At 39.5% G+C, this 16916-nt stretch overlaps 1 protein-coding gene across 1 annotated transcript; it reads left to right on the forward strand.

The window, feature by feature from the left end:
* Positions 1–188: 188 nt before the first annotated feature.
* Positions 189–16651, forward strand: LOC110437784 (uncharacterized). Its single transcript, XM_003198535.7, has 3 exons — positions 189–291; positions 3621–3752; positions 9908–16651. The coding sequence occupies exons 1-3, from the start codon at positions 228–230 to the stop codon at positions 10720–10722; spliced, it is 1011 nt and encodes a 336-aa protein (XP_003198583.2). The 5' UTR covers positions 189–227; the 3' UTR covers positions 10723–16651.
* The last annotated feature ends 265 nt before the right edge of the window (positions 16652–16916 follow it).

Consider the following 16916-nt stretch of genomic DNA (forward strand, 5'->3'; position numbering starts at 1 on the left):
GCAATAAGAAAACTGTTAAAAATAATAATAAATAAATAAATAAAAAATACTGCAGCGCATTGATCTACCGCGCAGCACCGAGTAAACGCGCACTACAATTTGAATCAAATACAGCGTGTCTTGGAACTTAGTATGGGTAACTGCAGATGGCATGACCGCAGTAAAAACTCACAACAGCTTGGCTTCTCGTAAGCGTGTGAACTGGACTTTTATTTTGTAACGCTGCTATGGGCTGTGACGTTACACCTCTGCGCGACGGTCCTGCTTTTGTTATAAATCGGCAGAAGAAAGGTTTGTGTTTTTAAGCATTTCATATAGAAATTCACCGTTTAATAAACGTTATTGTTTATACAAACGATATATAAGCTGCCAATTATCAACGTAATGCCACAATAAAATACTGTCAACCATGAATAAACTATATTTTTGTCATTAAATCGCATGAGCAACAGAGAAGGCGCGTCTCATTTCACTTCCTATACTCATGAATCGTTTTATAAAAGTGGTGAACAGACAACAGAGCTTTCTGAAACTCTGAGGTAATCAAATCTGATTCACAGTATTATTCTTCAGGCGCTGACATCACTTGCTGATCAAAATATGAAAACGAAACAAAGAGAAACATCATTCAAATCACAATTCGTTAAATACTTAATAATATTCATTATTATTATTTATTTTGCAATACAATACTTCCAACATTTCACAGCTCTGAATTTACCACACGATGGCAACACCTGCTTGTCAAAAGAGTGTTCAATATCTATTAAAAACAATAACAATGTGTGTGGCATTTGTTTCTTAAATGAAAAGTCTTAAAATGTAAACGCTTTATAACAAAAAAACATCCCATAATGTAAATAAGTTGTAACCTGATAAATCTAAGATAACGACTAGTCCTTTTATCTGTTTTTAGATGATTTACATACAGATAAGTCAGCTAATAAGACACTTAAGTATGAAGTACTGAAGTGTTGAGTAATATTGCTTTGAATTATATAAATGTCGTATGAAACTGATCTGATATCAGGTAAAAACTATAGGCACTACAGTGGTTTCTGGGGTCCCCTTTGCAGGTTCATAATTTTGTTCGCCCCCCCAGTAGAGAACCATTGAGCTTCAGTGTTGGGTGGGTGTAACGCATTTTTGGTAACACAAGCTATGTAATAGTAATACTTTCTAAGTAACCAGTAAAGCAATGCATTTCGTTAAAAGAAGTATTAATATTTGAGTTACTTTTTAGTTTAGTTAATGTACTTCTACATTAAAAAAAAAAAAAATTTAAATGATCGTAGTCACATTGAATATTGCACTCAATGAGAGAATGCAGAAAGCAACGACGGCAGAGCCTTACATTTCTGCGATAGAATTCTCTGTATTTTGAACACATGGAAGAAAAGGGAAAGAGCATCATATGATTAGACAGTAATTTTCATTCATTCATTTTCTTTTCGGATTAGTCCCTTTATTAATCTGGGGTCGCCACAGCGGAATGAACCGCCGACTTATCCAGCATATGTTTGCACAGCAGATGCCCTTCCAGCTGCAACCCAGCACTGGGAAACATCCATACACACTCATTCACACACATGCACTACGGCCAATTTAGCTTTTTCAATTCACCCATAGGGCATGTGTGTGGACTGTGGGGGAAACCGGAGCACCCAGACAGTGATTTTAACTATTTAATAATATAAAAAGTACAAAAGGCACAAACGCCTTGCTTTAAACCTTCACTCTGTGGTCAGGAAGTTCTCCGAAGATAACATTTATTTATTTATTTATTTGGCAGGGACAGTTTACATTAATTAGCATTTCTGCCAATGCACCAGAATTAGCCCGAAGGCTATTTTTCATCTGTTGTCCAGGCCCGGATTGGCTAATCGAGAGGACCGGGAGAATTCCCGGTGGCCGGTCCGTTTTTTTGCCGCGAGGGTCGGTGTCTCTAGCTCCAGAATCGGTTGCTCTTAGCAGTCACACTTCTTAAATTTATTTATCTAAGTTATTTACTTGACCACAGCCGTTTTATTCATTATTTTACCGCAGCTCTACTCTTTTTATCTATTTTCTCGCAGCTCAGTGAGCAAGTTGCAGCCTGCAGGTTAATGACGATATAACTTGATCAACTTTCACTAACCAGCTGTTGTGGTTTAGTGGTTAGCATGTTAGTTTTCGACCCCGCAGACCCGGGTTCGGTCCTCGTTTGAGTAATTAATTTTTTTCATTTTTTTCATTTTTATTGTTAAGACATATAATACTGTTAGGGTTGTTGAACATTTGAAGTTCTAAAGCAGCTGTTTTCTCAAAAAAAGACGTGATAGTGTCATTAGAAACTGATTTGGAAATGACCTTATTTTAATATAGTCAGTCGTGAACTGAGGTGGGCCGGTCTGAGGCTTGAAACTCCAGGGCTGAAAAGGAGTCCCACTCCGGCCCTGCTGTTGTCCCTTAGCAACCTAGAAAAAATCCTACAAATATTTTCATGTGTGTTTTTCTCTAAGGTAAACGTAGGTTTTACAGTGTGCTGGCAATTGCAGAGCTCCTCTATTTAAAACAAAAGACAAACTCCAGCTAGTTCTGCAAGAGATCGAGCCCCAGACGGATCAGAGAAAGTAACTCAAAAGTAACGTAACGCATTACCATAAAAAGTAACTAATTAACGCAACTAGTTATTTTCTGGGGAGTAACTCAATATTGTAATGCACTATTTTCTAAAGGAACTTTCTCCACTAAAATCACGTGACCTCGTCAGTTTAATACACGCTTTAAAACAAACGTTTTGTAAAGGTTTCGAAACTTCGTGTTTCGCTAGCAGCCGTCGCTACTCTGAACTAGAAAATGTATGCACTGGTACCATGTTGATTGGCTTCATTTAATTTTCTAATATGGAAGCCAGAGGTTGCCGACGACCAGCAAACATCAAAATATCTTCTTTTGTGTTCAACAGATGTATTTATTAAAGCGATATTAGGACGTTAGGTAGATGTTTAGATTTTGTTTTTAAGACATTCAGAATTGACAGTGTTCATACAACAGACCTTTAAAGACATTGGCTGCGTCCGAAACCGCATACTTCCATACTATATAGTACGCCAAAATCAGTATGCGAGCCGAGTAGTATGTCCGAATTCATAGAAATCGAAAATCAGTATGCGAGAAGTACCCGGATGACTTACTACTTTCGGCGAGATTCAGGAGTGCGCATCCCATGCATGATGCGCTATCCCATGATGCCCCGCGAGCGAATTCATGAATGGAAGTAAAGCGACGCAACTGACGCAGGTAGGTCACGTGACCATGACAAAATGGCGGATGTAGTACGTCCGAATTCCATTCATACTTTTCACATTCATACTGTATACAACGTACTTTTCTAACGGCCGAGTAGTACGTTTAAATTCAAATGCAGTACCTACTGAGTAGTAGGTGGTTTCGGACGCAGCCATTCATTGCCCCCCTGCAAACGAACTGATGATCTGAATCAGGTGTGTTACCTAAGGAAGACATACGAAATGTGCAGGGCAGGGGACCTGAGGAGCAGAATAGGGAACCACTGACCTAAGGAACTGACTGAGATGATTTAGACAATGAGTCTAGGTTTAGTTTTCTTTCTGTTGCAGAAGAGCTGCTGCTGAATCGACTGATCTCCACGTCACACGCTATTATAGAGATGGAGTTCATTAAAGAGGAGAGTGAAGACGTGAAGATTGAGGAAATAATAATCAAATATGAAGATCCCGAGGAACAAGCAGGTCGGTTTTCATTCTGAGAGATGGAAGTCCATTATTAAAAATCCCTCCACTAATCACCTTATTCTTTGCCGACGAGTGGGCGCAGCCATTTGAATATTTTTGGCTCGAGACTTCCGGTCTCATTCACTTTCATTCAGTTTTAGACGTTTTTAGACGCTGCTTGATGTTGCAAACTGATATTTTCTTATTATATTACTCTACTTGCTCTATCCGCTTGTTAAGCGGTGACGTGTTTGTGACGTATGTAATACTGTTTCTGGGTCCAAGCCGCCGTTCATACGAGTGGAGAAATCATTCGTTTATGATCGCGTTTTATTCCTATCACACATTAAAGTTAATTTTATATAAAGTCATAGTGTACACAACAATCTCTGGGCTTGCTGCATAACAAATACCAAAAATTTAACAATTTATAAAAAATGAATCACTTTCTGGCCATCGGATATTAGGCATGGACATATATACTGCGATCGTGATTTTCGAAAGCATTAAATCGCTTTGTAAACGTTTATTGTTACCATTTCATGAGTCTCCCCATTCAGTTGAATAGAGCGCTTGGACCCGGAAGCCGTTTTGCGTGACGTCACACTTAACAAGCGGATATAGTCACGCAAACATTTGTTTGTAGAGCAAGTAGTTTGACCGTTCTCTGCCGTTTTTTATTCCTAGTCATTTCTCCCATAGGCGACTGAATCGGAAGTTCTTAAACAATCCCGAAAACAGGCGCACTTCCGCATTTTACAATAAGGTCAATAGAAATGTACGATAAAATACATGAATGTCATATGAGTGTTCAAAATATAAATATATCTAAGGCCCCGTTTACACGAATACGTTTTAGTTTTAAAACGCATAAGTTTTGCTACGGTTACGCCTTTCGTCCACACTACCCTAGAGTTTTCGAGACCTGAAAAACGGAGCTGTTGCTCCGTGCCAGTGTGGATGGAGGAAAACGTAGACATCTAAAAACGGAAGAGTGGCTGCAGACATTCCTCTGAATGGGGCTTTTTCTCAATATTATGTAGCCTACTCACAGTTCAGTCTTGCATCCTTTCCTTGTAAGTTCAGACTTCGCAAGTTTGATATGGCTATGTTGTTTCACTTACTTAACAATAAAATGAAAACATGATATAAGGAATTGCCTATTTACACATTGATATTAGCAGCTTTACAGACACTAAAAATGTTGAGGTGTTGTGTAGCTATATATTTACATGAGCGCCATCTTCACTGTATGCATATTAGGCTTGGGCGGTAATGCGGTAATATGGTATACAGCGTGGTCTAAAAATAGCAACGGTGTCCGTTTCAATACCGTTATACCGTCATAAAAACAATGCACTTGAATAGGAGACAAGTATTAAATAATAAATATTATCTATTCATTGCCTACAAATCCATATGCGTAAATTGTCATCACGGGACAGTGTGGAGGAGAGAGAGGTGAGGTGACGAGTCGCGCACCAAGTGACCTGCAGTTTGGCAGTATTTCCGATTTCAACAGAATGAGAAGAAAGACGAATAAAATACGAACTAGAGGTCTGCATTTCCACTGCAGGAGTTGTGGGACCCGACCAGATTTCTTGCAGTTTGGGAATAAGTTTCAGAATAAAGCGTGGGAACGGTCGGTAACTCTGGTGTGATTTGATAGGAAGTAGGCGCACGATCTAATCATATCGCTGCCGATCGAGCGAGCACACGCGCATCCGCGTGGATGCTGTTTATGTGTGTGTGTGTGTGAAGAAGAGAGCGCGTCCCATGCAGAAGAATACGAACAAGACAGACAGCTGACCGCAAACCTAAGGTCGCATATACGGTATTCAGTTTATAAATGGTTTAGACACAAGCTAACAGTTTGATGATGCTGTCTGAGCCTTACGTCATAATCTTTTATTATGCACGGTAATACCAGATACCGAGGTAAAATAGGAAGGAGGTTTGACGGTATCAAAATTTGGATAGCGCCCAAGCCTAATGCATATTTATAACTAAACGGAGCCTATCCCAGGTGAAAAAAATATATAATTAAATGCAACCAAAATACCCGCAAATACATTTTTAGTACATTGTTATTTTTTTGTGTTAAATAAAAGTTCGAGGGTTTTACACTATAAATATACTAATTATAAGTATGTTTATACTTCAGTAGGACTTTAGTACACTTGACAAAAGTATACCAAATACCAGTAATACTTAAATACATTTTTAGTGTACTACAATAAAGTACACTACAGAAAAAACATCCAAAAGAGTTTTATTAGTGTGTTTTTCAAAAGTGTGCTTTAAATGCTTTGCACATTAGTTGGTATTTAGTACACTGTTTACATACTAATCCTAAGTTTAAAATAAGTTAATATATAAAAAATCTATTAGTAATGTATTGTAGTAGAAGTACATTTTCCCAAACGTTGTACTTAAGTACACTTAATATGAATGCAATATTATCACTAACACATAAATCGATTTTGAGTGCGGTAATTTTAAGTTTTTAAGTAATTTTAAGTAGAAGTACATTTTCCCAAAATGTCTTTACATTTCATATATGTGCTGTAATGTTGCATCTTATTTATATTTTTGTGTTCTCAGTTTTTACTAAGTTTTTGTTCCCTTCCATAAGGTATTTTTTGGACTTGTGGTTTATTGCACAAAAAGATTAAAGTGTTTTGATGAAGCACAGATGCTGTCTTCTTTGTACACACATTATCCCAGGTAAAAAAAAAAAGTGCACTAAAATGCACTTTATTTAAGTATACTTAGTACACTTTTCAGTACTGTACTAAAAGTGCTCTATTTTCGCACACTAATTTTGTACTTAATGTACTAAAGATAGTATTAAGTATATGTTAAGATCAACTTCTGACCACTCGCCTGATACTTTAACTACGATTCTGGACTTCCCTTGTATGTCTGTTTGCACCTGTATTGACCATTGCTTGCCTGACCACTGATTAAACCTGCATGTGGATCCTATCTCTGTTGTTTGTGTCACTCCTCCGGTTACACTAATACAACTGTTTTGGATGTTTTTTCTGTAGTGTACTTTATTGTAGTACACTAAAAATTGATTTAAGTATTTCTGGTATTTGGTATACTTTTGTCAAGTGTACTAAAGTCCTACTGAAGTATAAACATACTTTTAATTAGTATATTTATAGTGTGAAACCATCAAACTTTTATTTAACACAAAAAAATAACAATGTACTAAAAATGTATTTGCGGGTATTTAAGTGTATTTTAATTGCATTTAATTATATATATATATATATATATATATATATATATATATATATATATATATATATATATATATATTTTTTTTTTTTATATATTCTTTAAATGTTTATTATGTTAAAAGCACATTTTAGATCAGCTTCATTTTCTCTCATAATAGCACAGTTGAGTACACTTAGATGTATTAGGTTTATCTTAAAATGTACTTAATACTATTTTTTAGTACATTAAATACAAAATTAGTTTGGGAAAATCGAGCACTTTTAATACAGTATTTAGCACACTTTTTTACAATTTGTAAATTCTTTTAATATATTACTATTATACTTCAAATTAGTCATAAATATATTTATATGTTTAAAATTAGGGTTTAAGTGTATTTTTAATTGTAACTAAACATATTTTTTAAAATGCAGATATAGTATGTTTAAAGCACATTTTAGTTCAATTTCAGTGTGTCTCAAAATAGCACAGTTGAGTGCACTTAGATGGTATTAAGATTATCTTAACATATACTTAATACTATCTTTTAGTACATTAAGTACAAAATTAGTGTGCGAAAATAGAGCACTTTTAGTACATTACTGAAAAGTGTACTTAGTATACTTAAAGTGTTTTTAGCACACTGCTTTCACATTTTGTATATTCTTTAAATATATTAGTATTATGCTTTAAGCTATTCTTAAATATATTTAAATGTTTAAAATTAGGGTTCAAGTGTATTTCTAGTTGTAAGTGTAAGTGTTAAAAGCACATTTTAGTTCAATTTCAGGGTATAGCACAGTTGAGTGCACTTAGATGGTATTAAGTTGATCTTAACATATACTTAATACTATCTTTTAGTACATTAAGTACAAAATTAGTGTGCGAAAATAGAGCACTTTTAGTACATTACTGAAAAATGTACTAAGTATACTTAAATAAAGTGTATTTTAGTGCACTTTTTTTTTCACCTGGGATAACATTACTGCCTCCTTTCATTTTCATTGAAAATACGAAACATACCCTGTCTCTTTTGCTAAATATCAGTTTTAATAACCAATAATGGCCATTATAAAAGTATAACGTACAATAAGTTTAAACAATAAAGCAAATAAAGGCAAGCAATCAGTCAATATGCAGCATCAGTGTATGTGCTTACATAAATTCATATATTAACTTATCTTTGCGCTCAGACCTGAGAACAAGCAACAGATTCAAAAGACCCAAGTCTGGGAATATGCCGTTAGATAGAGACAACAAGATGAATTAAATATCATGTTTAACAAATATAGTGAGATTAGATCCAGCGGTAGATTCTTGATGAGACGTCTGACGTGCACTGCTCTCATTTGGGGAGGTTGCTCATTGCTAGGGCCAGACGGAATCTGCGGACGTTTTTTGCTATTTCTGCGGAGAATTTTGGTAAAAATCTGCGGATTTCTGCGGAATTATTTTGGGAGTATCCAGCGGAGTATCATAACTTACACTTTAATATATTAAACAAAAAGTAATAAAGTACTGCATAAAAACTTAATAAATTCAGATTTACACATTTACTCAAGTAAATAAACAGAATTTATAATAGGCTAAAATTCCGCGGAAAATCTGCCTGGAGCTCAGACCTCTGCATACGCTGCAGTGCATGCCAGAGTGTGTGTGTGGTCACGTGATGTGCATTTTTTTTAGCAGTGTAGTGTGGACGGAGATCTTTTTAGAAGCGCTTGGTGAAACGCCGATGTGGATCGTTTTCATTCTAAAATGGGCGTTTTAAAACTAAAACGTATTAGTGTAAACGGAGCCTAAAGCCTGGTTTATACTTCTGCGTCAAGTGACCGGCGTAACCCACAGCGCATGCAACGCGCGTGGCTGTGCATTTATACTTCTGCGCGCTGTCTCTGTCTGCCTGCATTAACACTTCCAAAACGCTAGTTGGCAGTGAGGTGTAAATGTTCCTCTGTGTCGAGTTTCTTCGCTACTTTTTTTGCATTTCCTGAACACTTCCGGGATGTACAAGTGACTCAAACTCGCTCATTTTGAGGCAGGAACCGGCAGACGTGCAACAACTTTAACTATGAGGTAAACACAAAACAAAACTTTCCATCCGGAGCTCCTTCACGGTACTCCACACTTGTAAACAATCGCTCGCGCGGCGTCGCGCCATTCGCGCGGCTCTCGGTCCCGCCCTAACTCGTCAGCGCTACCAAGCTGACCAATCACAAAGCTTACGCTACGCGTCGTTGCGACGTGTAGTTAAATTTTTTGAGAGGTGCACGTCAGTGACTGCGATGGCCACTGCTACAACCTTGATCAAACGCACCTGTCTTTAATTACCAAGTGCTCCTTTAGATGCTACAAATTTGGTTTAGTTGTGTTTGATCAGGGTTGGAGCTGAACTCTGCAGGAAGGAAGGTCTCCATGAACAGGGTTGAGCAACCGTAGTATAAACAGTTTAAGATTTGTACGAAGTCCTGTGCTCACCAGTTGTTTTTGAGGCAATATGTTGGATTTAGGGATAGGCTGTGTCCGAAATCGCCTGCTGCTCATTAGGTACTGCATTCGTACTTGAATTTACTAATCGACCGTTAGATAAGTGTGTTCAATACAGTATGAACGTGAGTAGTATGAATGGAACTGAATCCATAATTTGTCATGACCACTAGACCTACCAGCGTCAGCTGCGTCGCTTCACTCCCATTCATGAATTTTCTCACGGTGCATCATAGGATAGCGTAGCATCCAGTAGATGCGCACTTCAGAAGTAGTCTGTCATCCGGGTACTTCTCGCATACTGTTCATCGAGTACTATCAGTTCGGCCATACTACTCGACTCGCATACTGTTTGTAGCATACGATGTAGTATGGAAGTATGCGATTTCGGATGCAGCCATAGTTTTTGTGTCTGAATCTCTGCGAGATTAATCTGATGTCATCTTTTTCATTAGATTTGATGGCGCTGAAAGATGAGAGTCAAGATCTCAATGAAACGGATGAGAAAAGTCTGTTAGAGAACCGAGAATCAGTGACTGCGGAAAAATCCACAATGGCTGAGAAGACGTTCTCACCCAAAAGTGAAAAGACAGATTCAAACGGTGAGTTCAGCTGCCGCCAGTGTGGGAAGAATTTCACAAATAAGCAAAACCTCGAAGTCCACATGAGGATCCACACCGGAGAGAAGCCCTTCAGCTGCCAGCACTGCGGGAAGAGCTTCAACCAAACTCAAAACCTCAAAGTGCACATGAGAGTTCACACCGGAGAGAAGCCCTTCAGCTGCCAACAGTGCGGACAGAGTTTCACGCACAAAGGAAACCTCAACGCCCACATGAGGATTCACACCGGCGAGAGCGCCTTCATCTGCAGTCTCTGTGGGAAGAGCTTCTCCAGGAAGGAGAGTCTGAACACTCACATGAACGTCCACACCGGAGAGAAGCCTTGCATATGTGCTCAATGCGGAAAGAGGTTCAGCTGTAAAGAAACTCTTAAGTTCCACATGAGGATCCACACCGGAGAGAAGTGCAGCGTGTGCCATCACTGCGGAAAGAGTTTCAACCACAAGCGAAGCCTCAACACTCACATGAGACTGCACACCGGGGAGAAGCCCTTCATCTGCTCTCAGTGTGGGAAGAGCTTCACCACCAAAGGAAACCTGGAGGTGCACATGAGGCTTCACACCGGAGAGAAGCCCTTCACGTGTGTTCAGTGCGAGCAGAGTTTCACTTATCAGAGAGACCTTAAAAGTCACTTGCAGACTCATTCTTGAAGGAAGTAGTGAGGTTGATGACATTTATATACTTCTGTTTCAAACGTACATGGATGATCTGGTGCTGCCTTCGCAGAGCTGGAGACCCTTTGCTCTAGCCGGACGCACACAATTTAACTACACGTCATGGCAATGCGTAGTGCAAGAGCTGTGATTGGTCAGAATGGTATCGATGATGGGTCTGGGCGGGTCCAAGAGCCGTAAGGGAGGAGCAAGCCTGGTGGCGCGAGTGTTGAACAAGTGACGAGCTCCAGATGGATACTTTTGGTTAGCGTTTACTTAATGATTCAGTTGTTTCAACTCCAGGTGTGGCATGGTGGCTCAGTGGTTAGCACTGGTCACTGGTTCGAGTCCTGGCTGGGTCAGTTGGCGTTCCTGTGTGGAGTTTGCATGTTCCACCTGTGTTGGCGTGGGTTTCCTCCGGGTGCTCCGGTTTACCTCACAAGTCCAAAGACATGCACTATAGGGGAATTGGATTAACTACATAGGCTGTAGCAAATCAGTGTGTATGGGTGTTTCCCAGTACTGGGTTGTGGCTGGAAGGGCATCCGCTGTGTAAAACATATACCGGAGTAGTGGTCCACTGTGGTTACCCCTGATGGAAAAAGGACTAAGCCGAAGGAAAACGAATACATGAATGTTGCCAGTTCCCGCTTCTTTTTTCCTTGAATGCGTGTGAGTTATGCGCCACGTCAAAGATTGTAGAAATACAGAGACTGTTTACTGACATTACTATGTATGGGGAAAAAAGGAACGCTCAGGATGGCCACCTAGCGATGTAAGTCCCACCTTTTTCTGGTCGAAATAGCTAACTGTCGGTCTTTATAACTATGCTGTTCTGTGGGGGAGGGGTCTGTAGAGATTCGTTTGTTACGCCAAACTCTGTCGTTTCGTGACTACTGTGAGCCTGCGTTAATTTTGACCAGAGAAAAAACATCACATATCGTGTTCTTCCAGTGTTGTCCTTCAGTCTTAGCTCAAGTTTTATCTGTCCTTAAAGTCCACATGAACCGGAAGCTGCGACTGTTTTTTTCGTATTGATACGCGGTTCCTAGAGAAACAGAATATTAAATGAGAAGACAGTGGGCGTGGCTTGTTTTTCCTACTGCGAGCCGATTGGACGTAGTAAAGTAGGCGTTTCATTCAGAAAGGGTTTGGAGAGAGTTAGACTCCTCCTCATTTCTGTTTGTTGTCAAAATTACAGCAAGAGGGGCGTAGTTAAGTATGTTAGCCCCGCCCATTACCTCAAAATCATGCAATCTGACAATTTAACTGAAACAAACAGGAAGTGCATTTTCAAATTTTGATTCAAGATTAAAAAGGGCAAACTACTTTAGTTCTTAATGACATGCACAGATGAATCGCTCACCACAAAACTAGCAATGTGAGCTAAGAAAATCATATGGTTAGTTTTAATTTAATTCGTTCTTTAAAGTGTTTAAAACAGCATCCTGTTGTTACCACGGAACAACTGTAATGTGGCAGGTCAGCTCAGATTTGGTTGTTGATTTGAACTATGTTGTTTTTTTTTTTAGGTAAGCAGATATGGAGATTTTAGAATGGCCCATTCATTTAGACAGGAGTTTGGTTTTGGATGTACTGGCCGAGGGCTTTGCAAATATGGCCGCGGAGTGAGCTAAATGTTGGCTACTTCTACAGTAAATTAGCATTTCACGGATTTCTGGTGTAAACTTAAAACGCCTGTGAAGAAACTCAACACAAAGGAACATAGAAACCTCTGCCAGCTAGCATTTCGGAAGTGTTACTGTCAGAGGAACACAAACAGAACGCAGAAGTATAAATGCATGGCTACATGAAACACATGCGCGGTGGGTTAGGTGGTAAAAATCTGATGACTTCTCATGTCCACGGCAAAGTCAGAAGTTGGACAGGTAGTATTTAGTGTGAACAGAGCTCTTGTGAAATGCTGAAAACACTATTTTAAACTGTACATGTGTAAATGAACAGTGCCACTCTTTATTATAATGGTGCGTTCACACCAGACGCGGAAGAAGCGTCAAGCGCGAGTGATTTATATGGGAAGTCAATGCAAAGGCACGAATGCGGCGCGAATGGTGCGGCACGAATTGACCGTTTTGCGTGTTTACTGTATAGATCAGGGGTCTCAAACTCATTTTAGCTCAAGTTCGAAAATCTGAACTTCAGCAGACATTCGCGGCGCATTAACCAATCAGGAGCTTGCTCTTGTGGGGGCGTGATTATAACGTAGCTCTTGTTGTTGGTGTCCCGAGGGAAAATCCTCCTGCCGACACCGACAACAGTTCATCAAACTGGGCTCTGCTCAGTCAGAAGCACCGCTGAATGCTTCCATCAACCGGGTTAAGTTTCTGGAGGGGTTGATGAAATAAAATCCATGTTAGCCATTTAGCTACAAAGCTACAGTCACTAGGCAGACAGAATTGATTAAGCGGGTTTGATGCGCAAATGTAGCGGATTTGACACGCGAATGACGCAGATTTTGACGCGCAAATGAAGCAGATTTTGACACGCAAATGAGGCGGATTTTGACTTGTAAATGAAGCGGATTTGACGCGCAAATGAAGCAAATTTTGATGCGCAAATTAAGCGGATTTTGACGCGCAAATGAGGCGGATTTTGATGCATAAATGAGGTGGCTTTTGACGCGCAAATGAAGCGGATTTGACGCGCAAATAAAGCTGATTTGTCGTGCAAATGAAGCGGATTTTAATGCGCAAATAAATTGGATTTGACGCGCAAATAAAGCGGATTTTAATGCGCAAATAAATTGGATTTAACGCGCAAATGAAGCGGATTTGATGCGCAAATGAAGCAGATTTTGACGCGCAAATGAAGCAGATTTGACGCACGCGCAAATTAATCGGATTTGTATGCAAATTAAGAGGATTTGATGCACGAAGCAGATTTTGACGCTCAAATAAATCGTATTTGATGTGCAAATGAAGCGTATTTGATGCGCTAATGAAGCAGATTTTGACGCGCAAATGAAGCAGATTTGACGCACGCGCAAATGAATCGGATTTGTATGCAAATTAAGAGGATTTGATGCACGAAGCAGATTTTGACGCTCAAATAAATTGGATTTGACTCGCAAATGAAGTGGATTTGATGCGCAAATGAAGCAGATTTTGACGCGCAAATGAAGCGGATTTGACGCACGGCAAATGAATCGGATTTGTATGCAAATTAAGAGGATTTGATGCACGAATGAAGCAGATTTTGACGCTCAAATAAATCGGATTTGACGCGCAAATAAAGCGGATTTGATGCGCAAATGAAGCAGATTTTGATGCGCAAATAAATCGTATTTGATGTGCAAATGAAGCGTATTTGATGCGCAAATGAAGCAGATTTTGACGCGCAAATAAATCGTATTTGATGTGCAAATGAAGCGTATTTGATGCGCAAATGAAGCAGATTTTGACGCGCAAATAAATCATATTTGATGTGCAAATGAAGCAGATTTTGACGCTCAAATAAATCGGATTTGACGCGCAAATGAAGCGGATTTGATGCGCAAAGAAGCAGATTTTGACGCGCAAATAAATCGGATTTGATGCTCAAATAAAGCGAATTTGACGCGCAAATGAAGCAGATTTTGACGCGCAAATAAATCGTATTTGATATGCAAATGAAGCGTATTTGATGTGCAAATGAAGCAGATTTTGACGCGCAAATGAAGCGGATTTAATGAGCAAATGAAGCGTATTTGATGTGCAAATGAAGCAGATTTTGACGCGTGAATGAAGCAGATTTTGACGTGAATATCTCAACTTATCTGCGCATTCCGTGTCTGGTGTGAGCACAGCATCAAGGGAAGCTCCCATTCCACTTAGCACATGACCAAAACTAAATTACTGAATGTAATGCTCAATGAATCTACAAATTTCTCTCTTCCACTGAGTGGTATGGTTCAATACAGTACAGTATTATTATTGCGGTTATCTCCATTTCCACTGTCAGAAGTAGAGCTGCATGATTAACTGAAATTAAATTGAGATCGCAATTCAGTAAAAGCTGCAGTTCTCATGCATATGACACGGCTCTGTAAACAGCAGTAAAACTCCAAAGGCCAGAGGGCGCTCTCATGTAGAAACTGCAAAAATATTAATGCGGTCAGGAAATCAGAGCAGAGCAGAGGATTTCACTGCTTTTATTGAGTCATTGTGACTAATAAACACACAGATGACAAATGATTACAGAGCTGGCTTTCCTGACAAAATGTGCATGAGGATCGCCTTAAATTAATCATGTAACCATAGTCATAAGTACCAATATATATTAAACCATAGCACTTTTAGATGAGTACCAAGAACAACAGTGTGGTACCAAAGGGTGGAGCTAGACTTGCTGCTGAATGCTGATTGGTTTACAGAGGATAGTCACAGTGCTTGTTATGACCCAAGCACTACTGTCTTGCATGTTATTTGCTCTTAAGTTCACACTGCAGGATTTATACGGATCCATCCTGCAGTATGAGCACAGCAGAAACTGCACACTACACCTCAGATAGTCATGCAATGTGATAACAGCAGCGCTCTGACGATTATAAAAATCATGCAGTGTGACCACTGCATTTTTTTTAATGTTCTAGGTACTGCCTCCTTCCTAGAAGGTCACCTAGCTGTCATCGATATATGACAACACAGCTTTCCTGTCCATCACGCCTTCTGTGGAGACTGAGGTTTAAAAAGCAATGCTGTAGGAAGGAGACAGTATTGTTTTGGGCTGGGGCTGATGGATGTACGTGTTTGTGACCACGTCTGTTGTTTCTACCTCTAGTTGATTAAACTCTGTATTAAAACTGCTCACTTTATCTTTGCCCTAAAACAGAGGTGTCCACACTCGGTCCTGGAGAGTTTAGCTCCAACCCTAATCAAACACACCTGAATCAGCTAATCAAGCCCTTAATAGATATACTAGAAACTTCCAGGCAGGTGTGTTGAAGCAAATTGGAGCTAAAGTCGGCAGGAAACCGGCCCTCCAGGACCGACGTTGGACACCCCTGCTCTAAAATAACCCTCATGTCTTCTTAAAGGGATAGTACACCCAAAATGAAAATTCTGAAAACCGGGGAACCCGAGGAAAACCCACATGAGAACGTGTAAACTCGGCACAGATGCATCGGCTGGCTTGGTAAGGACTAGAACCAGTTATGTTCTTGCTGTTAGGCAACAGTGCTAACCACTGGGCCACCATGCCACCCATCTAGGAAAGAAGGAGGAGTAGGGGTGGAAGGGGGGATTCTTCAAAACGAAGATGGTTGTGATATGGAACTGAGGGTATTTATAGTGGCTTAGGAATCGTCAGATTGGTGAATCATTAATTGAATAATGCTGGACCGGCTGTGATCAATCATAAGCGCAATAATCTTGAAATTAGTTAATAAATAAACTTCACTTTGTGTTCAAAAGAAGAAAATAGGGAAAATCAAACTGGTTTGAACACGTCAAAGGTGAATAAATCATGGCAGAGTTTTAATTTAGGGTGAACTACAGGTATGCCTTTATTTGCTGGAAGAAGTGGAACAGTGTCAGTAAGTCACTAAAGCTCCACATATCTGCACTTTGAGTCTTTTGATGCATTATAAACACTAGTTTAGTGGTTTGCGCTTCTTTTGTTCGTTTTGTTTTTATAGTATGGGTAGTGCGGGATGGGTTTGTTTTTGTAAATATGTGTAAATAGTTGGTTGTTTGGGAGTATCTTTGTGTCTTGTTTTCCTTTTCCACCTATTTTTCTACATATTTTCTAATAAAATTTTCAACTTAACTTCTGTTGGATTACAAAAAAATTGTCACTTGTGCTTGCAACAAGCCAGGAGGACGAAAGCACAATAAGCTCCACTTTAAACCCTTGCGTATTGTCAAAATTGACTACACATATTATGATGGTGGCTGTTTTTGCCTCATTGACTTCAATTTTAATGACATTTTTTGATTGCAAAGCCATGACACCATATGATCACGCATTGGTGGTGGTTTTCCCTGTTGGGAAGAGGTCAAATCAATGACTTAAAAACTATGGACGACGCGACAGCACCTTTTCCCATTGAACGTTTTGAATGCAAAACGCCTCGTGACGGACACAAACTGTCGCAAAACACCGCTGATATTGGAGCCTGGGCATGAGCAGATGGACTGCGCAATGTACTCGTTTAAACTGTCACTGACGGAGATAGAAACGTCAAGTGTTGT

This window comes from Danio rerio, chromosome 4 (genome assembly GCF_049306965.1).
Source record: "Danio rerio strain Tuebingen ecotype United States chromosome 4, GRCz12tu, whole genome shotgun sequence".
Lineage (NCBI taxonomy): Eukaryota > Metazoa > Chordata > Actinopteri > Cypriniformes > Danionidae > Danio > Danio rerio.